The sequence below is a fragment of the Rhea americana genome, unplaced genomic scaffold, assembly GCF_003343005.1.
Source record: "Rhea americana isolate MKP2758 unplaced genomic scaffold, rheAme1 scaffold_7, whole genome shotgun sequence".
NCBI classification, from domain to species: Eukaryota; Metazoa; Chordata; class Aves; order Rheiformes; family Rheidae; genus Rhea; species Rhea americana.
The window spans coordinates 9,911,864-9,931,172 of record NW_028186867.1 but is presented as its reverse complement, the minus strand read 5'-3'; the positions used below and the strand labels follow the sequence as shown (position 1 = coordinate 9,931,172).

Here is a 19,309-nt window from a genome sequence, read left to right as displayed (position 1 = left end):
CACAAATCAAGGCAGAACACTTAAGATCACATTTCTAAAACAGAAAGTTCACAGCTGCATTCTTTTTCCCTGCTTTCCAATTTTTAAAAATATTACAGCTTGGATTTTGGTTAACCTGTTGAAGCAACAGTGAAGAGCTACTATTGTAGATGTTTTTATCTATTAGAAGAATCTATGAAACACCTCTATTAGTTTTAAAGTCACTGACCTTACAAAGAGCTTGTAGCAAGCAATTACAGAGGGGAATCATACTGATGATTAGTGAAATCTAGGCAGTTTGAAATAACTAAATTGACTTAAAATGGTTGTAGATATGATAAAACCACCCGAGAAGCATGAAGAACCCACAGACTAAATTTTATTTATCAGGCATGAGATATAAGCAAATGCTCCTTGTCTCAGAGTAAAGATCAATGCCTACAGAGTAAACTACATACAATTTTATCCTAATTATTTCTAAATTACTACACTTTTTAAAGAGAAACCCTACAGTAAGGTGAAATACCAGTACTAACAGTCTACATGAGCCACTCAGAACAGTTGCTACAGATTAATTATACTGCTGTGTGACCTACTTGATTATATTCTTCTGAAAGTATTTAGAATCACCTTATTTTTCAAAATACAAGAGGACTTCAACAATGAAAAGATTCTTTTACTGCTGTGTAAAATTTGAGTCCAGTACAGAGAAATGAGCAGAGATTCACACAAACAATTTAAGGTAACAAAATGGGGAAAAACCCTAGTAAACAAATGATGAGAAATGTAACAACTTAAATTTGATCATTACAAAATTATTCTTATTTTATCTTGACAACAGTGATAGGTATTTGCATACTTAACCTATGTTTGAGTAGCCAGGAAAATGAAATGTAAGCAGTTCTATAAGGGTAATATCTAACAGATCTTACATGTAGCAATTCACTTGCATATCACAGTACAGTTATACAAAGTGAAGTATAGTACGTATAAGTGGTTAAAAGAGAAATCAGCACTGAATACATATTTGGAAGTGATTATTTCTGGGAACAATCTAGTGAACATTCTACTGCTGTTTGCTTAATCCAGCACAACAGGCAAGCAGAAAGAAATGAGTCTATTAACAGCATTATGTGAAAAGTTTAAGTTCAGAGACTCAATGGATAAAAAATAAGTGGGCAGAGGTCCCAAAAGAAAGAGAGAAGGCACAATTCACTGGGGAAATGGAAAGAAACATTCAGGGAAGATACAGCAACAAGAAGTTTTAGGTAGAACGACAATGCTAAAGCTTTTTTTTTTTTTTTTTTTTTTTTAAAAGAACACAGATGAGAATCTAGTATAATACAATTTGACAAAATTCATGTTAGTATAACACACAAATTGCCTCAAGCTTCATTTAAAAGTATTTAGTATAATTGCCTTATTTCAAAGAATAATATTAACTCATCTTTTACATTATTGTGATAAAGATGACATAAATTAATTTATTTTAAACTTATTTGAAGTGGAAAACCTGCCACAGCCTCATAAGATTCTTCAACATCTTCACGTTCTCTCTCTCTGTCTCTCTGTCTCTCTCCCCCCCTCTCCAAATTCCAAGTATGCTTAGATATTTAATATACTAGGTAAGCTAAAGTTTGTAAAACTTCCACACAACTCAGGGAATTAACATGACAAGATGTTAATTGTCAGTGCCATATCAGAAAGTACAAAAGGCTGGTGGTAAGTGATGCACACACGATTGAGGCTTTTTAGAAGTAAAATTTAAAAAGTTGCTCTTTCTTTCTCAAAAATTTTTCAAAACTTGTTACCAACAGAGGCCCTTAGCTCACAATTAGGCACCTAGATACAGACCAAAATACGAACTTTGCCTATTATCTTCTGAATGAAAAAGAACTCTTTTTACTAGGCTTCCTGAAAGTAGGCATCCAACATAAGGAAGAAAATGAGAATAGCCTGTGAAAAAATCTATCTACATTTACTTAGAAAACCTGTGTTTTACATCCCAATTAGTTGAATACTATTGTGCGATAAGAAGTATGTGTCATTACTGATATTCAGTGCCATCTATTCAATGCAGATGAATATTTCAGGAATCTTAAGAAAAAAGATATTAGAGATTAGGGAGAAAAGGGCTCATTTCTGCTTCTCAAACACCATACATGCAAAGCTCTTCAATAACAGATTAAGTTTTCTTTCTAAGAGAGAAAAAAAAGGAATACATCTAAAGTAACATCATAAAGTTGTTTTTCTAGAGGTACCCCAAAATTTTTGAAGCAGACAAAAAACACAAAAGCAGCCTTCTCTCAACAGAATTTTAGTAAGATGATTAAAAAACCTCTAAGTAGAATCTCCGTTTATTCCATCCCTATTTTCGCAGAATTACATACTGCAGTGTACATTAAACCGAATTAAGCAATTCAGCCTCCTTGAGTCTTTAATTGCTTGCCCATATGCTAAGTGTTTTAGTTGTCCAAATCTTCTTGACATTCAAAATATAATTCCTCACATGATAACAGTAGGCTTTTTTTTTTAAATAATGCAACACAGTGGAGCTTGTTATTAGCATGAATAATCCTATCAAACATGAAAAATTTACCTGAATCACTTCATACGGATAAAAGGTTGTCCTTCCTCACGTGTTCTACATACATAAACTGACGTTTCCTAGCAGCAGTATTTCTATACATAACAAATAATAGTTTAAAAATTGACACAACTTGATTTAACTTTTTACCTTAAATTTCTTCACAGGATACAAATAGTTGAAAGATTACAGGATTTGTATTTTGTGTTTTGTTTACACTAAAACTTTTATAATTATGTTAATGGAAAAAGTATCACTGAAATCCCAAATAGGATGGCTATATAAAACTTTTACAAAATYGTGCTTACCTTTTCTGTTGATATGAACTGAGGCCAATTGTTGTCTCAGTCTGTAAAAGAAAAAAATAAACACCTTAAATTGAAGAGATTGAGAACATTATACTTCCTGCAGGTGGAAAAAATCCTCAACAACTAATAAATGAGTAGATCAGATTTTCAAAGACAAAAGGGCAGGTTATGATCTGGAACAGAAAATACAGATCAGCTTTTCCCAATTAGTTACTTCAAGAAATGAAGCCATCACCTTGTCTTTTCAAGTCAAAGACTGGTCCTGGACAAGAACTGTGGTCAATTCCAGTAGTAGGAACTGCTATGTAGTGTAAGGCAAGTAGCTAAAAGATTGACAGAAGGAAAAAACTCCTGAAAAGTGTAACAATGTAAGGAGCAAAAGAAAGAGCTAGTATAGATGTAAGAAATATTACAAAGGAAAGCATATAAGCCAAATAACAGTCAAGGAAACATCTCACTTATATAACTCAATCTAGAAAACAGAACATTATAATCTCTATTTAATTAAGAAACTTCCTTCTCTTTCCTTGCTAATGATTATCTAGCCTCTATTATTCACACCTTTACTGCCACTCTGCTGGACATTACGCTTAAGGATCTGAAAACAAGGAGGTTACAAGGTCGAGGAAATTCCAATTACTTTAAAAGGTTATGAAATGTTCTCTTAGTATAGCTAATAYTACATCTTCTTAAACGTTTTTAAATTCACAAAGTATTTTGGAATCAAATTCAAGATTCCAGTTCTTTTCTTAAAGGATTTTTATGGCCAAGATCTAGAATATTTGTCTTTTGGGAGTGGAAAGAAAGCTTACAGGTCTGTGATAAAGTCCATTGCTCACACCTTTACTTATCCAACACAGTTCATCTCTAGTATAACGGTGAATTTTGTTTGTAAGAGAGATTATAATTTTTCATATTCAATTTCAGAAATAAAACCAACTCCCTTGGCTGGGCACTTCAGTGATTTCTATTTCAGCTGCTAATTATACTTTCTGGCCTAGTCCTCTCTAAAATAAATGTATTTCTTTCTACTTAAAAAAAAGAAAAAAAAGAAAAAAAAAAAGCATGCACAGAAAGAACAAACAACGAACTCCACGTGCAAAAATTTCTCCAGCAACAGTACCTATATTTTGCTTTTTGGAGATACTACTTTGAATTTTTAGAGTTGCTACTATTAAACTATTCAGTCCATAAATATGTTTGTCCATAAATATGTTCAATTCAAGGCAGGAACCATTTCTGGACTGTAAACCTAAACAGTATTTCAGATCCAAAAACAAATTAGATTCATTGACACTGTCATTTTTATATGACTGAAGTCAGAAGTTTATTATGCAAAAAAGTGATTACAACAGAATTTGTCTGTTTGTAATTGCTGATTTGTTTGCAATTTTACAAGACTAAGCAGAGCATCAATTAGCTTGTTTGTTTTWAAACCTCCAAAATAGAGCCAGATTGCCTTGCTAAGCTAGGGGAGGAAAAAGGGGGCATGTTTCAAAACAAACTGTGTTTTGGTGTGAAGTACACCACAATCAGTGCAATTTTTCCTCACTAGATGGAATGCTAAGGGCCTAAGTAAATTATATTGACAATTTTATAATAATTTAAAAATGAACAAGTCAAGGAGTTTTCATTTAAATATATATTGCATATACTTTATTTTTTTTACTCAGACTAGAAAGAGAGAAAAAAAAAACTTTCCTGTTTTCAGCTGCTACCAATCAATTTCTCAACTTAAACAGTAAATTAATAGGTAGAGAACCAAATAAAAAAATGAATCAGCTGAAATTACTTCCCTTGCACCTTGTGCTGTCAAAAGTTAGTTTAACACTTCAAGCAAGCACTTGTTCCAAACATCAAGCCAATTATTTCCTCTGGTTCATGCTGGAATGATTTTATAAGCTTTTTGCAAAAAGTACATACTGTTTGAATATTTTAAGAAGTGATCATAATAAGCTTTAGACAGTTACTTAAAAATTACATTTATATATATATTTTTTCACCAACTTTTCTATCATAAAGCTGACAACCACTAATCACTGTTTGCCTTCCCCAAAAGATAACCAACTTTGAACAATGCAACTATTGCCCACACTCTCTCTAAAAACACCTCTGACTACACCTGCCTCTGCGAGCTCTGCAAGCTCTGAGAAATGCTCCACAACCTACTAATGCATGGCTAGACACAGACCATTTCTTGTTTACAGGAACAGAGAGCCCAAACTTGACCGGAGCTGAGAAGGCAGGCGGATTTCCCCAAAGTCAGCTACTGTTGATGGAAGGTGACAGACAAGCTGCTCAAGTAAGGCTCAGCATCCTCTGAGCTTTTTGCACATCTCTATTTTTTTTGTGTGTGTGTATATATATTATATTATAATATATAATATAATATATATATATTATATATATATATAATATACACACACACACACACTTATTTACACTTTCTGTGTGTGTATATATATGTATATACATATACACACACACACTTTTTTTATATATTTATATATAGACACACACACAAACACGTATAGCGAATGGTACACTCCAACTGTTGATGGGACGACGTTTTGGATCCAAAGACACTCAACCATTAATGTAGATGCATCCCCAAATCACCTAAATCCACTTTGAGTGTTTCCTCCCTCAGCTGAAACCATCTGCTATCCCTCCTTACTAAGCAGCTGTGCATCTCTCTCTTCTCTACTCCAGCATAAGCACACGTATAGCCACTCTTTTCCCGGTTTTGCCTGTTTTGCCCATGCTATGTATTCATCAAACTGATTTTCCTGACTATTAGGCAGAAACAACAAAAAATTGCTGTGAAATGCTGTTATAAAAAAATATCTACAACAAAATTTCATACATAGCAGTAAAGTTAACAGACGTTTAAAGCACTCTGTATTCCTTACCACATTCCTCAAAAGTGTATTATTTGCTATAATTAAAATCAACCTTCCTTTCGGTAATTGATTTCTCTTTAGAATCATAACTTCCACAAAAGCATGTTATTCAACTGCTAACAGCTACTTGACAGTCAGATGATGGGGATCTTAAAGAAAAGCACTTGAAATAGTTGTTCCCAACACTGTTGCGTCCTTGCCCATTAGTTCTGGCTCTAAACAAGAGAGCAGGTTTGTCGTCTACAGCCTTAAGCACTGTAACCGTCAGTCAAGACCCCTAATATCAGTTTCAGTCTAAGATCTCACTCAGGCCAATTTTTAGACAGAAGCCAGCAGAGACTAGATTTAACTCTAGAAAATGAATGCACATCATTTAACAATACCTGTTGAATTACCACATAACTACAGCTGTAATTAATTTTGGGGAGCTACATTCTGTGACTTAYCTTACATTTCAGACTTAAACATCCTATCAAGATGATTTGTGTTTTTAAACATTATATACAGACTGACTAATACATTTGCAGCAAAAACATGACTTCAGACCACAGGAGGGATAATCTGAATGTATTTCATTCAAGTTCTAAATAAGAAAACAAAATTCAAAATTAAGGCTTATAAAGAAAAGCCTGCTTTTTGCCTACAGAATTCTGTTAAATATAAGCAAAATGATGAACACCAATGACTTTTTTTTAAAAAAAAATAATCAGGGTCAATCAAGAGCAAAAGAAACAGCATACCATCTTCAACAGCTCATCAGCTTAACTGTAGCATCATGGAACTAAACCAAAAATAAATCTGATGTGGCAGTTTCTATAATTACCACTCATTTTTATTATACGTCAATCTTCAGAGACATGCAGTAAACACAACATGCAAATGGGGTTCAGCTACATGTTTTAAATTATTTCTATGGATCTTCAAATAAAATTGGACTTACTGTATTGCAGTCCGGCATGCTCCTGTGCGACTCTACCCCCTTCCACCAGCTGTCAAACATAACTGACAAGAACTGTGTGCTGGTTATTCCTTCCCAACTCACTATTTAAAGTGCAAGCTTTGTTGCATACTGCTGGCTTATCAGCACTACAATACTACAGAGAAATCTAAATKAAGCTACTTAATAAATACTACTTACTTTTTTCTCCTGTAAAGGATACATCTCTAATAGAACAGCATTACCAAAATACGGTTTATAGAAAAAATTATTAAGCCTTACCTGCACAGGAGAAGTATTAGAAACAAAAATACTACCTTGCAATAGGAAGTTTACCACAGATCAGGAAGAAAGTTGCACACAAACACTATTAATATTTCAAGAGACATAATACACTAAGTTACCGGGGGGGGGGAAAAAAAAAAAGACGACTTTCAGGTGGACCAATCCATTGATCAAGCTCACTGCCTAACAACAACAAAAAAACAAGGCCAGCATAAAAGAAGCAGTAAAAGTGTACAACTGAGGGAGACAAAGCAGGAGAAGGAAAGGTCACCACTTTCACTGGTACTGTGGGTTTATACTCCTCCCACCTAAAAGCCTATGTTCAAGTCTTGGAAACAGATTTCCAACACTTGTTTTATTGTTGGTGTATAAGGATAGCATATGCATTTAGGCAGTTGCTAACAGTCGTGTACCTTAAGTTTTCTCTAAATAACCTTAGAAGGATTAAACTATAAATCACTGGGCTTTTAGAATGGAGATCCTCAGAAAACTTTCATACAAGTGAGAAAATTTAAAGGCATTCAGCACTGTTTTCAAGATTGGTCTTGAATTTGAACAGCAATTCTCTCTCCATAGCAAGTCAGCAGCAATCAAATCTCCATAGCCTTACACCTCCCAGAAATATTTTCAAATAGAAAATATGCACCGGAAAGCACACCCTACAGGCTCCATAGCAATTCTGGAACTATACCAGGCAACTCACTTAGACATACAGAGAATCAAAAAACTAAACCTTTTAGTCTGAAGGCTGCCTCTAAAGATGTAGCCATGCTTTTTAAAACTTTAGCCAAAAAAAAAAACCACAAAAACAAACAAAACAACCTTCCTTTTAATAGCTCACCAGTTTGTTATCATATCTATTCTTCAGCTCTCGGAAAAAGGTCATGTTACCTAGAGATACATTCAGTTATCTAAACATAGGCATCTGCTGCTACTTGAGATGGATATCCTAGGGCAACCTGCCTGGTCTCCAGCTGACAGCCCAGAAGGGTGCATCATTGCTCCTATGCCATGTGCAGTAACTGCCAGCAACATGCAGATGTCCTGGACACCCTAGGGCATCTCAAATAGCACTGGTTACCTACGTTACCTAGGCAACTGAGTTAAAGCCCTAATGCCTAAAACAAGACTTGAGAGGAAAAAGAAAATAAGGATAAAACCTCTTAAATGGCCAATTCCTAATTTCTTTTCAGCATGAGGTTTCTGGACACCAAGGCAGGCTTTCTTTAAGGCTATCAAAACTTTCACTAATCAAAGTGTTCTGTATTGCTGCACAACAGTATTCACACTAATTTAAAGTCACTCTTCCAGTTTTAATTTTCTAGAGACATTTTATATATTTTATAGGAAGGCAGGTTCCTACTTGTACAAAAGCTGTTTACTGCTTACAACTACAGAATAGATATGTAGATGACAACTTAAGTCTTCATTGCTACATTCATGACCTCTATGCTAATAAGTAGGATAATTAAAAGAAACATAATTAATGATGAATGCCTTGCTTCAGGTAATAAAAAAATGAATGTTATAATCTGTGAGGTAGCTGAAAGTGAATTGAGAATGAGTCATTCTTGCCATGCTCTTTCATGATCTAAACTCACACAAGGAAAGAAAAACATCAGTTGACTTTAGCTGATGCAACACATGCTATTGACATTGGCTCTGCAACAGTCACTTACTCCTGGGTATCAATTAATTATTTTCAAATCGAAGCCTGGGGATGGCAATTCTTCCCTTTGTTTTTCTTTTTTCTTTTTTTCCCCTTTTCCTTTTTTTCTTTTTTTTTTCCTTTTTTCTTAAAAGGAGCAGAAGTTCAGCTGCCCAGAAGTGAAGGTGATGGTGATGAACTGAGATGATTTTTATTCATTTATCAAATCAAGTATGTTGAAAGGGACCTTCAGAAGCCACCTAGTCCAACCCCCTGCTCTGAGCAGGTCCAGTTAGAGCACGCAGCTCAAACTTGGTGCCATCTCCAAAGAAAGACTCTCCAACTATGAGTAACCCAGTTCAGTGTTTGACCATCCTCATGTTAATTTTCTTTCCTTACATCAGCTTGGAATTCCCTGTAACTTGTGTCCAGAGCCTCTTGTTCTTCCACTGTGCATATTCAAAAGTCTGACCTGGTCAGCTCTACACTATCCTTCTCAGTAGTTAATTGTACAGCAATAAGATCTCCCTGTAAAGTCTTCTGTTCTAGAGGCTAACAAGTATCTCCTCAGGAGAATTGCTCCTGTCCCTGACCATCTTGGTAGTCCTCTGTTCAGCTTGCTCCTGTTTGCCAGGGCCTTCTTTGTAATGAGGAATCCAAAACCTGATGTAATATTCCAGATGCAGCCTCACAAGTGCTCAAAGGGGGCAAAAAAATCACTGTCCTCAGTCTGCTGACTCCAAACCTGTTGATATAGATCAGTAGGCAGCTGGTCGTCTTTGTTGCAAGAGTACACTACTGATTTATGTTCAGCTCGTCGCCCACTAGGACTCCCAAGTATTTTTTTTTTTTGGCAGTGCTGCTTTCTAGCCAGTCACTGTCCAGACTTTCCTGTTGCATAGGGTGATTTTGCCCCAGCTGCAGGACTTGCATTYGCCCTGGCTGAACATCATGAGGTTCCTGTAAGCCTGCCAAGGTCCCTCCAAACAGTAGCCCTGCCTTCCAGTGTATCCATCCAATTTAGTAGCATCCAGACTTACCAAGCATGCTCCTATCCCATCATTGAGATTGTTAATGAAGACAAACAATATTGTCCTCAGTATTGATTCCTGAGGGATGCCACGGTTAACAGATCGCCAGCTGAACTTTGTACTGTCAATCATCACCTTTACAGTTCAATGGTCAAGCCAATTTTCCACCTACTTTATTGTCCACTTACATAGCCCATATCTTAGCAATTTGGCTATATGGGTACTAATGGAGATAGCATCAAAAACCTTTTAAAAGTCAACCTACAATATCAAAATTTGAGGTAATAAAAATGTATTTCAACTTTACATGATGAAAACATTATAACTGATTCATCATAATTGAATGATTGCAACTTCTTTAAGATATTTATCTTAAATTTAACACACCATATGAAGTGAAGCACAGAGCCTGAATAAAGTATTCGAACTCCTCCAGTTAGATATCAGTGTGGTAGATTCCCATGCATGCAACACAGTCTTTCAGTGTTCAGCTTCATCACTGCAAGTCACGCTAAGGTTCTGTCTATTTGATGTTTAGGACAACTGTAACTCTGAATAGCAGCTTTTCATGTGACTACCAGAGTTCATACTACTTTAATAAAGTCATCAAATATGTATTAAGTAACCACACAGTTCTCTTTCTATTTTATTCTGCAAATGCAGTAAATATCAGTTAAAAAATGTCTAGGAGCTGGTCTGTAAAAAAGCATTTCATATACTTAAGATTACTGCAACAAGAGTAAGTATGCAACCCTGTCTAACATGCTCTAGGTGACCCTGCTGAGCAGGGAGGTTGGACTAGATGATCTCCAGAGGTCCCTTCCAACCTTACTAATCCTATGATTCTATGATAGTGTTTAAAGTATTCCATGTTAGACAACCTTAATAAAATTAAGAGTCTTGTTTTCCTTACTCTTTGCAGGAATAGGCTACTTTACCAATACCACTACAAAAGCAGAAACATTTTCCAAAAGCTTATTAGGAACGGAAGATCATTCACTCAGGAAAACAGTGACCCTATTTATAGTATGCAAGAAAACGTTAGCTATATAGAGCAAGACTACTCACAATAAACAGCAACTTAGGAAACAGTCTTTTATGAACTAAAGCAAATGAAAAGGCTTTGTTCTGATAATTAAAATTTTACTTCTTCACTTTTCAAAATAAAGCCCTCAAAAATGAGGCAGAGTTTCAGCTTAATATGAAAAGGTAACTTGCTAAAAGGAGCAACTGTAGCTTAATTCGGTGTTCCTAACAGTTGTAGATGACACCACATTCAGAGGTACAAGCATCTCCCGTGCACCAGACAAGGGTTCAAGTGATCATGGTAGAGTCGATCTGAAATCAACAATGTGAAATTCAGCTGAAAGAGAGCTTGAATGCAAAACCAGGAATAACTGACCAAGTGGTAGTTCTGACGAAAATGATCCATCTGGAGATTAAAGTAAAACACAAACTATACTAGCCACCAAAATGCTGTCAAATTATTAAAACAAGCGTCACTGCACAAGGAAGCAACTCTCTACCCTTGCTCAAAGCCTCAGCCAGAGTAATGTCCAAATTAAGCACCATGGTTTATGTGCTTACTAAGTGTATAGACAAATCAGAGTCCAGAAAAGAAAACTTATGCCACATTTCAAAACATCCAGATGGCGAAGGAGAAGTTATAAGTGTCTTAGTATAAAATGATCCTTATGAAATAGACAAAAATCAACTCCTCAATATATATTAGAGGTAGAGAAAGAAGTAAAAAGGGACTTAAAAATGAAACAAATGTGTGCTTAAGGACATCTGTGAAAGTTCCTGCTCTGAAGGTTTAAAAGAACAGATAAGACAAGCACCTGCTGGGGATACTGCATCTACACAGGACACTACCAGAAGAAAGTAACAGGTGATCTCCTAAGGACCCTTCAACCAAATGATTCTGTGATTCTACAAAACAAGGGCCAAACAACTACACAGACTTTTATAAATAACCTGCTGATGTAGAAAAACAAAACAAAATAGAAAAATCTCATCCTGAGCAATAAACAGTTTGCATTAATACTATTCTTACCCCAGGTATAGATCTAAATAATTTACTTGAACAGTTCAGAAAGTTGCAGAGGGCTTAAGGGGACTGATTTATGTAAAGAACAGATGGAAGGTAGCAAATTCTCTGGTTAGATGCAATTTAATACAAGGACAGAAGCAGATAAATTTACTCAAATATAAACCCTAACCTAAACATGTATGCTAAAGAATCAAGTTCTCAGATTTGTTCTGTGAAGACAGAGGGCAAAGCTATACTGGTTTGACACTTTTTAATCCACATACCAGAAATCCACACGCAAAAGTACAATCTCTGCTACAGTTATTTATTAGCCACAGCCACTTTACTTCTAATAAATTCAAGTTATTTAGGTAAGTATATAAAGAATTATATTCTTTCAATAATTGATTTTATATATATATATATATTAAGTACAGTTTTCCAATAGTTATTTTTGGCAACAAAAATCATAAAATATGATTGTGCGAGTTGTTTCACAACAGATGAGTGTTTCATTGACAGTATGTTAAGTACAAAAATACAGTACCACGAGGATACACTATAACTGCAGAGATGGAGTAGAAATCCTTAACAAATAAATTGTGTAAAAGTCAGCATTTGATTTGCTTTACTTGGAAAGCAATTCCTTCACCCAAGAAAAGGACTTGYTTCTAGTATAAAGATATCTATTACTCCATGGAGAGAAAAATAAAACAAGATCAGAGATGGCTTAGACACTACCACTTAAATGATTATTAATGGCTTTATGCAGGACATTGTTTATTTTGGATACTAAAAAAAAAAAATCTGAAGGGCAGATAATGTTTTCTAAATGTTAAGTTATTACTATATCAATGTGATTTGTTCTCCATGATGGATGACCTAGATTTAATACACATTTATGAAGCCTTACAGAAAGCCTCAAAGGTAAATGTTCAGTGACAGACAATAAGTTTAATACATTAGTAATGGTTGTTCACAAGACATAAATGTGATTTTACAATAATGTATTTCCTTAGGTTTTATTTTTCCAGTTGCAGTAAGTACTCACAAGAGGTCACTATATTAAAATTTACAAAAAAAAAAAAAGGAAATTTAGAAAGTTAGAGAAAACATGCAGCATCATTCTGATTAAAATGAACTGGCTTTAATTATGTAAGCCTTTTTGACTTAATAGCCATAAGCATAGTAACTAATATTTTAAACTATGTATTTTAAAATTTGTCTTTGTTTTGTTGTAAATCAAACATTCAGCACCATATTAGGGTAAGTAGCAGTCAAATGACAAAGCACTACAAAGTTTACAGTGTAACACTCAGAAATCAACTTTGTCCCACCATCATATTTAAACAAGCTAATTTCTCTCTGTTGTGTCTTTCAATAAAGTTAGAATGATCAACAATACAATTTACTTTTCCATCTTCATATCAGTTTTTGAGATGGTTCACAACAGCACCATTACATTCTGGTTCTCAAAGTCACAGCAATTAACAGAGTGCTTCAAAAAAGAAGACTCTCAGAGAGAACTTCAGATTTGTAAGACTAACATTACCTTGTGGAAAAAAAAAGTCTAATGTTTAGACTGCTGAAGCTGACTACACCCTTTTTCATCTTAAAACCAGGTCAACATCTGTCAGCCATTTTTTTTTTTTTTTTTTTTTTAATTAAGCCACTTTTGTCAAACTAAACTATTCTAATAAAGTAGCTAACAGAAAAGAAGCTAAGCTCAGTTGCTATTTCTGTTATCTTTACGCTTATCTGTGGCATCTCCATACAAGTTCCATGAATCAAAACTGCAATAATTGAGATTGYAACCTATAAAGAAAATTTCCACCATTCCATTCTATACATCCAAAATAAACTTATATAAATCATAGAATGGTAAGGTTAGAAGGGACCTCTGGAGATCATCTAGTCCAACCCTCAGCACAACCCGTAAAGGGATTGAACCCGTGACCTCGGCATTAGCAGCACCACGCTCTAACCAACTGAGCTAAACCTGCCCCCAATCATTATTACGAAAATACATTAAGTACTACATGACACCTAAACAACTGCTTTAACTAGGAACCTGAGTTTTTTTGTATTGTTTAGATCATTTTGAAGACCTAACCCTCTTCCTGTATAGCATATCACTCCCTAGCATCCTGGAAATGAATTTTATGTCTTCACAATTCAGATGCAGATAAGCAAGTTATCCTTTTTAGTATGTATCTCAGATGTGTCCTAAATGACACGGACAGCAGCTCCCAGCCCTTACAACATTACAAAGTTCTGGCACCTTTTTTGTCCATGTGTACCTGAGAGGAAGAAATGCAAGCAGGGTCACCTGTCTTAGATCTGTAAAATCATTCAAACTTCGTATACCTGTAARTTTGATTGCCCATCAGCTTTTTTCTTTTGACTGCCAAGCCCTGAATAATGCAGTACAGGGGCTGAAATACGTTATTCTCATATTTTACATTATAATCTTAAAACCTGTAACAAGTTATTCTTGATTTATATTACTACAGTCAGGATGCTGGTGTCAACCAGAAAGATGGAGCCATGAAAAATAAGTTTAGAAAGGTTAAAAAAAAAAAAACTCATTAAATCTAAAACAAATAATTGTATCATGAACTTAGAACCGTATGGCTTTCACGTCATCTGTAGGCTCTTTTGGCCTAAACAAGATAGATATGAGAGTTGTAAAATATGCACTGCACTAGTAAGTAATGAAGTAAAGCACAATCATGTAACACATGTTCTAATCATTTAAACAATTAATGCTTTTCTTCTTCATTTTCCTCCTGTCCTCCCTGTCAATTACCAGGGATAACAACGTAAGGGAATTTTAACAAAAGATACCATCAACATTAATGCAATCCACAAAATGCAAGTGTATGAAATTCTGGTCAAGAGATAATAATACTGCTTACAGCATACAATTTGATTATCCAGCAGRCTGCAGTAAAACAGTCAGACTTTAGATTGCCAACACTAAATCACAGAAAATCTGCAGTTCTTCCTTAAATATAGTGGAACTACTATGCTTCAGAACTCAGTAACTCAAAGTATTAAGCCAAAAACTGACCTGTTCCTATGTCTTTTATCCCAACTACTACCATCATCTCAAAATATTAGTACATGCTCTTTAAAGTTACTATTTAATTTGTTTTATCAAAAGAAAGCCATTTTCTTTGGCAAGAAGAATGGCAACATTATATCTGAAAAATACATATTTGCAATAGCAGTTACCTCACTGCAGTAATTAAATTGCATTTCTTTAAAACCAGTGGTGACTTGATCCCAAAGGCTACTTCTAAAATTATGGAATCTCACAGCACATCCCAGTTCCTCTGGCTGTGCTACCTAACTGCATTCCAACTTTATATCAAAGTGAGTCTCATACACAAAGCAGCCCCCATTTTTTCTGGAAAAGAAATCAGGGTGAACAGGCCACGCTGAAGTTGTGGCAAACTCCATCAGTTTTCTGATGTGAAAGACCAGGGAACCAGAATCTCAGAGCACACCAAAATATACTGTTGAAAATAATGCTAGAAGGCCAAAAGGGTTTTGGAATTACTTGAAGTTCCATGGTTGCCTTTCTTCAAAAATCCACTCACCCATAAGCTCCAAAAACCAGCTACCAAAAGGAGAGAGATGAAACACTGCTACTTGAGATGGCTTATTCTGCCACTACATACCTGCAATAGGTCTCCTTCATCAAACCGTAGCATTTCTATTATGCCATCTGACTGGATGAAAGCTGTGAAGCAAAAGGAAAAAACTAAGTTATTTACAGAAGAATATTTARTATTAAAGTTAATAAAGCCAACTTAAACATCTAAACTCTGTTGCTCCCATGACAATCCAACACAGCAGTGCAAAGCCTAATAAAACAGTGGATTTGCACAGTTTGTGATATTTATTATCCTTTAAGAGGCCTCATACCAAGATGCTGATAATAATAAGCAACACACTTTGCAAATCAATCTTTTGGCATAAAAATGTTTAATTCCAAAGTGAAAATTTCTTCTTGAGTGGCTGTGCCAAGCTAATTCAGTATTTTAACTAATGTAACTGATTGTATTCAAATGGACATGTGTGTACTTGAGGAAGCGAGTTTAACACACCTAAACCCACAATAGATTACAACACCTAAGAACGAAAGTTCATTTTCATTTATACATGTTACAATATAACTGTAAACCTGAAAAGCCTTATTCCATCATCTTCCTAATCCTCAGCATGAGAACAAGTCTCTCCCATCTTGACAGTAGCATAAAATTTGAAACATTCAAAGCACGTGCACCAAAAAATTCCACATGAAGTGGAAGTCTACTCAGTGAAAAGTTCACCCCTCAGTCACACACAGGATGCACAACTTAAGCTCCTCTACTCATTTCCTCTAAACAGTTGGTCAAGCAATTGTTCTTCCATTCCCCTCAAAAAGCAGATAATGCTACTTTCTTCTAAGGACAGAGAAACAAGAACTTTGCCCCTCTTGTTTAACAAAAGAATCAGTTAAAGAGTGAACATGACTTAGGGAAGAAAAAGTTTGAAGAGATCTAAGGTGCACTTCCCAAAAGACTACTCACTTAGTAAATAAAATAGAAGCAGGCAAGCAATAAAAAAAAAAAAAAAAAAAAAAAAAAAAAAAAAGTGGGTCCCCAACTCTCCCCATATGTTGATGCCTTCTCCTAAAAGGTACATACTCCAGAACTTCACTTTTACTTCTGTAATATGAAACACAATATGAAACAAGAATTGCTGTTGTGTTCTCAAACAGAATTTATAGYCTCTACTTCAGAAGAAAAAGTTTCTTTTGGTATGCAAAGAAAAGGACAAAAATTTTATATAATTACTTTAGATTTCTGAAATGCAATAGCTTGAAAAGTTGAAGGATACAAGGCTGAGAACACAGCCCACTTCATGCTGAAGTGTAAAAACAACTGTAAAAGGGGAGAAGGGCTCAGATTATAAAYAATATGCATATCCTGCAGTATGTTCAGTGGCGTGAGTGGTATAGTCACTCATGTCAGCAATATCTTTGAATTATTTTTGTATATGTATTATCTCAATGAGTTCCAAACTTTAAACATAAAAGTTATCCTTAATCTAAGAACTGGGTTTTATGTCAATCAYTTATTTTGAAGAAATACACTGAACATCAGGCAAAAGCAAGAAAAAAAAAAAGAAAAAACTGCAAACCCAGATCAAAACAAAAAAAGCATTCAAACAGCTCTAACAATATCAAGTTCTAAAGCTCATCAAGATTTAGGCTTTTAAAACTTAAATTACTGGAGAAGATCTGTCAGTTTCAAGTTTAATCCTAGAAAAAAAGAACAAGTAGACTCTTGTCCATTTAACTGGCAATACATAAGACATTCAAGTCATTGTTTAATTTCGCTTTTAAAAGTATCTAAGAGTTTACACATGAATTTCAGTGCAAAAAAGAGAGAGAGAGAAAAAAAAAGGGAGCTGTTACCAAAAAAAAAAAAAAAAAGCTCGAAAGCTCGTATAGTAGAAAGATTCTCAACTTTTAATTAAGGGCGAAGCCTAGTATGAAATGATGTTTGCTAGTGTATTTAATTTAAAGCAAGTTTAACAAATACAATTTAATAAATGAATTCATGAATAAAAACACTCAGTCCTAACAGTCAAGAGGAATCAAGTTTCTATGAGGATGGGCTTTTTTTTTTCCCCTCCCTCTAGTTTTCTGCTCTAGGAACAAAGAATACATAAAACTTAATTATGATATCAAAAAATATTTAGAAAACAGCTTTCTATTTTCATAATCTATCAATAATCAATAAAATACAGAAGGACACTTCTCCAAATCCACCTAGCTTTTACATCAAATTATGGATTCTTGCATTTTTGCAGCTTTTCTGTGTTTTAAAAATGACACGCTGCAGGTACAAAGAAACAAACGCCGCAACAATTCTTCCCTAAGCATAATACATGTAGGAACTCAGAGAATCTACCCAAAGATTTGTACCCAAGCAGCTTGAATGCAGGCAGCCCTTCTGCAAAACCCCAGAGCTTTCTCAGCCRTTCCTAAGCTGTTTTCCTCTACGGGACACCTGACGAACAAAGCAACATAACAGTTACATAACAGTGTCTTCAACTTAAAACGTTCAACAGAAGCGCCCTTCGTCATTGTATCATTTAAGAAATGTATTCAGAGAGCAGATGACAGTTAGTGCCAGGTGAAGTCAGATGCACTTGCAAAGCCTGGCTGCTCGCCACTTCACAGCAGTTGCATCTTAAGCCAGACTGTGAGGAAGCTTCTGTGGTTACACTTTCTGCTTGTTTTAGACCAACTCTCAAGCCATTGTTTCTACTTTATCAGTGATTTCATCAAAGCAAAGAAATGGCAAGTGAATACCTACACTTTCATGAGATTCTTCAAGACTCCCAATTCAGAACAAAGCAACAAGTCATCTCATTCAAATGAAGGAAAAAGAAAAAAAAGAAAAAAAAACCTACACCTCCACTGACCAGTCATAAAGAACTACCCAAATTCCTGTACCAGGAGCTCTGGAAACATTCCAGAAGCTCTGGAAATGTCGAATATTGAACATTGAAGGAATCCTTGTCATCTCTAAGAGAAAGGCTGATGCTACCTAAACAGCTGAACTCGTATATGCCCATTTCTCAGAAACAGAAGCTGTTGTTTTCACCACTTGCACTGGTAGTACCTGAGCTAAGTTCATGAACTTCTGCCATATAAACCCCAAAGTAGTATATTCTGTTCTTTTATAGAAAATATATGTGCCACCAGCAGAGAACAGAGCAGCCAAAAGACTCTGCAAGCAATTAAGTAAAAAGCATGCCCAAATGATCTCAACTGGTGAGCCATCCCCTACACCACAGAGAATCGCTTCTGTGAAATCCTTGACARTTTCTCCCAGAAAAGCTCCTTACCAAGTCCCTGCCGACATCATCAATAATCAGTCTAATACCACAGCCAATTTCTAAAACATCAGCAAACTTCCTTTAATACTCTGGAATAGTAAACTGCAGCAAGTTAGGGACTGCTGAGTGTGCCACTTCACCCACTACTGCCCCATACTGGCAACAGCTGAGAGAGGGGCACAACATACATTTGAGGTAGGGAACAGTTCAGCTGTCACAGCATAATTTGCCACCGCACGTATCAGCAGTCAAGAAGCCAAATTAGACATCAGGAAAATAATTTCTTCCTGATCCCACAGGTCATTGATGCCCTGGAGCCCAAAGTCTGATCATAATAGCTATTAGTCAAACTTTAAATGTTCAGGGCCCAAAAAAGAAAAAGGAGGAAGATTCAAATCCACAGATTTCACGGCTAGCAAAATCATCCAATCCCTTTTCTTCCTTCTCTACTCTGAACAGACTAGTTTCTTCTAAAAGGCACAGAGGTTCCTCTTAAATAAATTTTTAACAGATTTGATGTTTCCAAGGGCTCCCAAGGAGCAAATTTATCAAGTTCATGAGAACCCATTGCAATGTCAGTGACTCGCTGCTAGGAAATTAAGTGATTTCAGGGTCTAGTTTCTTCAGCTTCTAGCCTATATATCCTGCTTTCCTCTTTTCAGACAGTAGCTCACTATTGAAAGAAATGATATAATA

General features: G+C 35.4%; 1 protein-coding gene across 1 annotated transcript in view; it reads right to left on the bottom strand.

The window, feature by feature from the left end:
- TMEM131 (transmembrane protein 131) overlaps nucleotides 1-15,454 on the bottom strand; it is an 83,492-nt gene extending 68,038 nt beyond the window's left edge. Inside the window, exons 1-2 of the mRNA XM_085321541.1 lie at nucleotides 15,397-15,454; nucleotides 2,875-2,915 (exon numbers count right to left, since the gene is read on the bottom strand). Coding sequence (XP_085177667.1) covers nucleotides 2,875-2,915; nucleotides 15,397-15,429 — 74 coding nt within the window. The 5' untranslated portion in view covers nucleotides 15,430-15,454. The remainder of the gene's footprint in view (nucleotides 1-2,874; nucleotides 2,916-15,396) is intronic.
- Nucleotides 15,455-19,309: the final 3,855 nt, after the last annotated feature.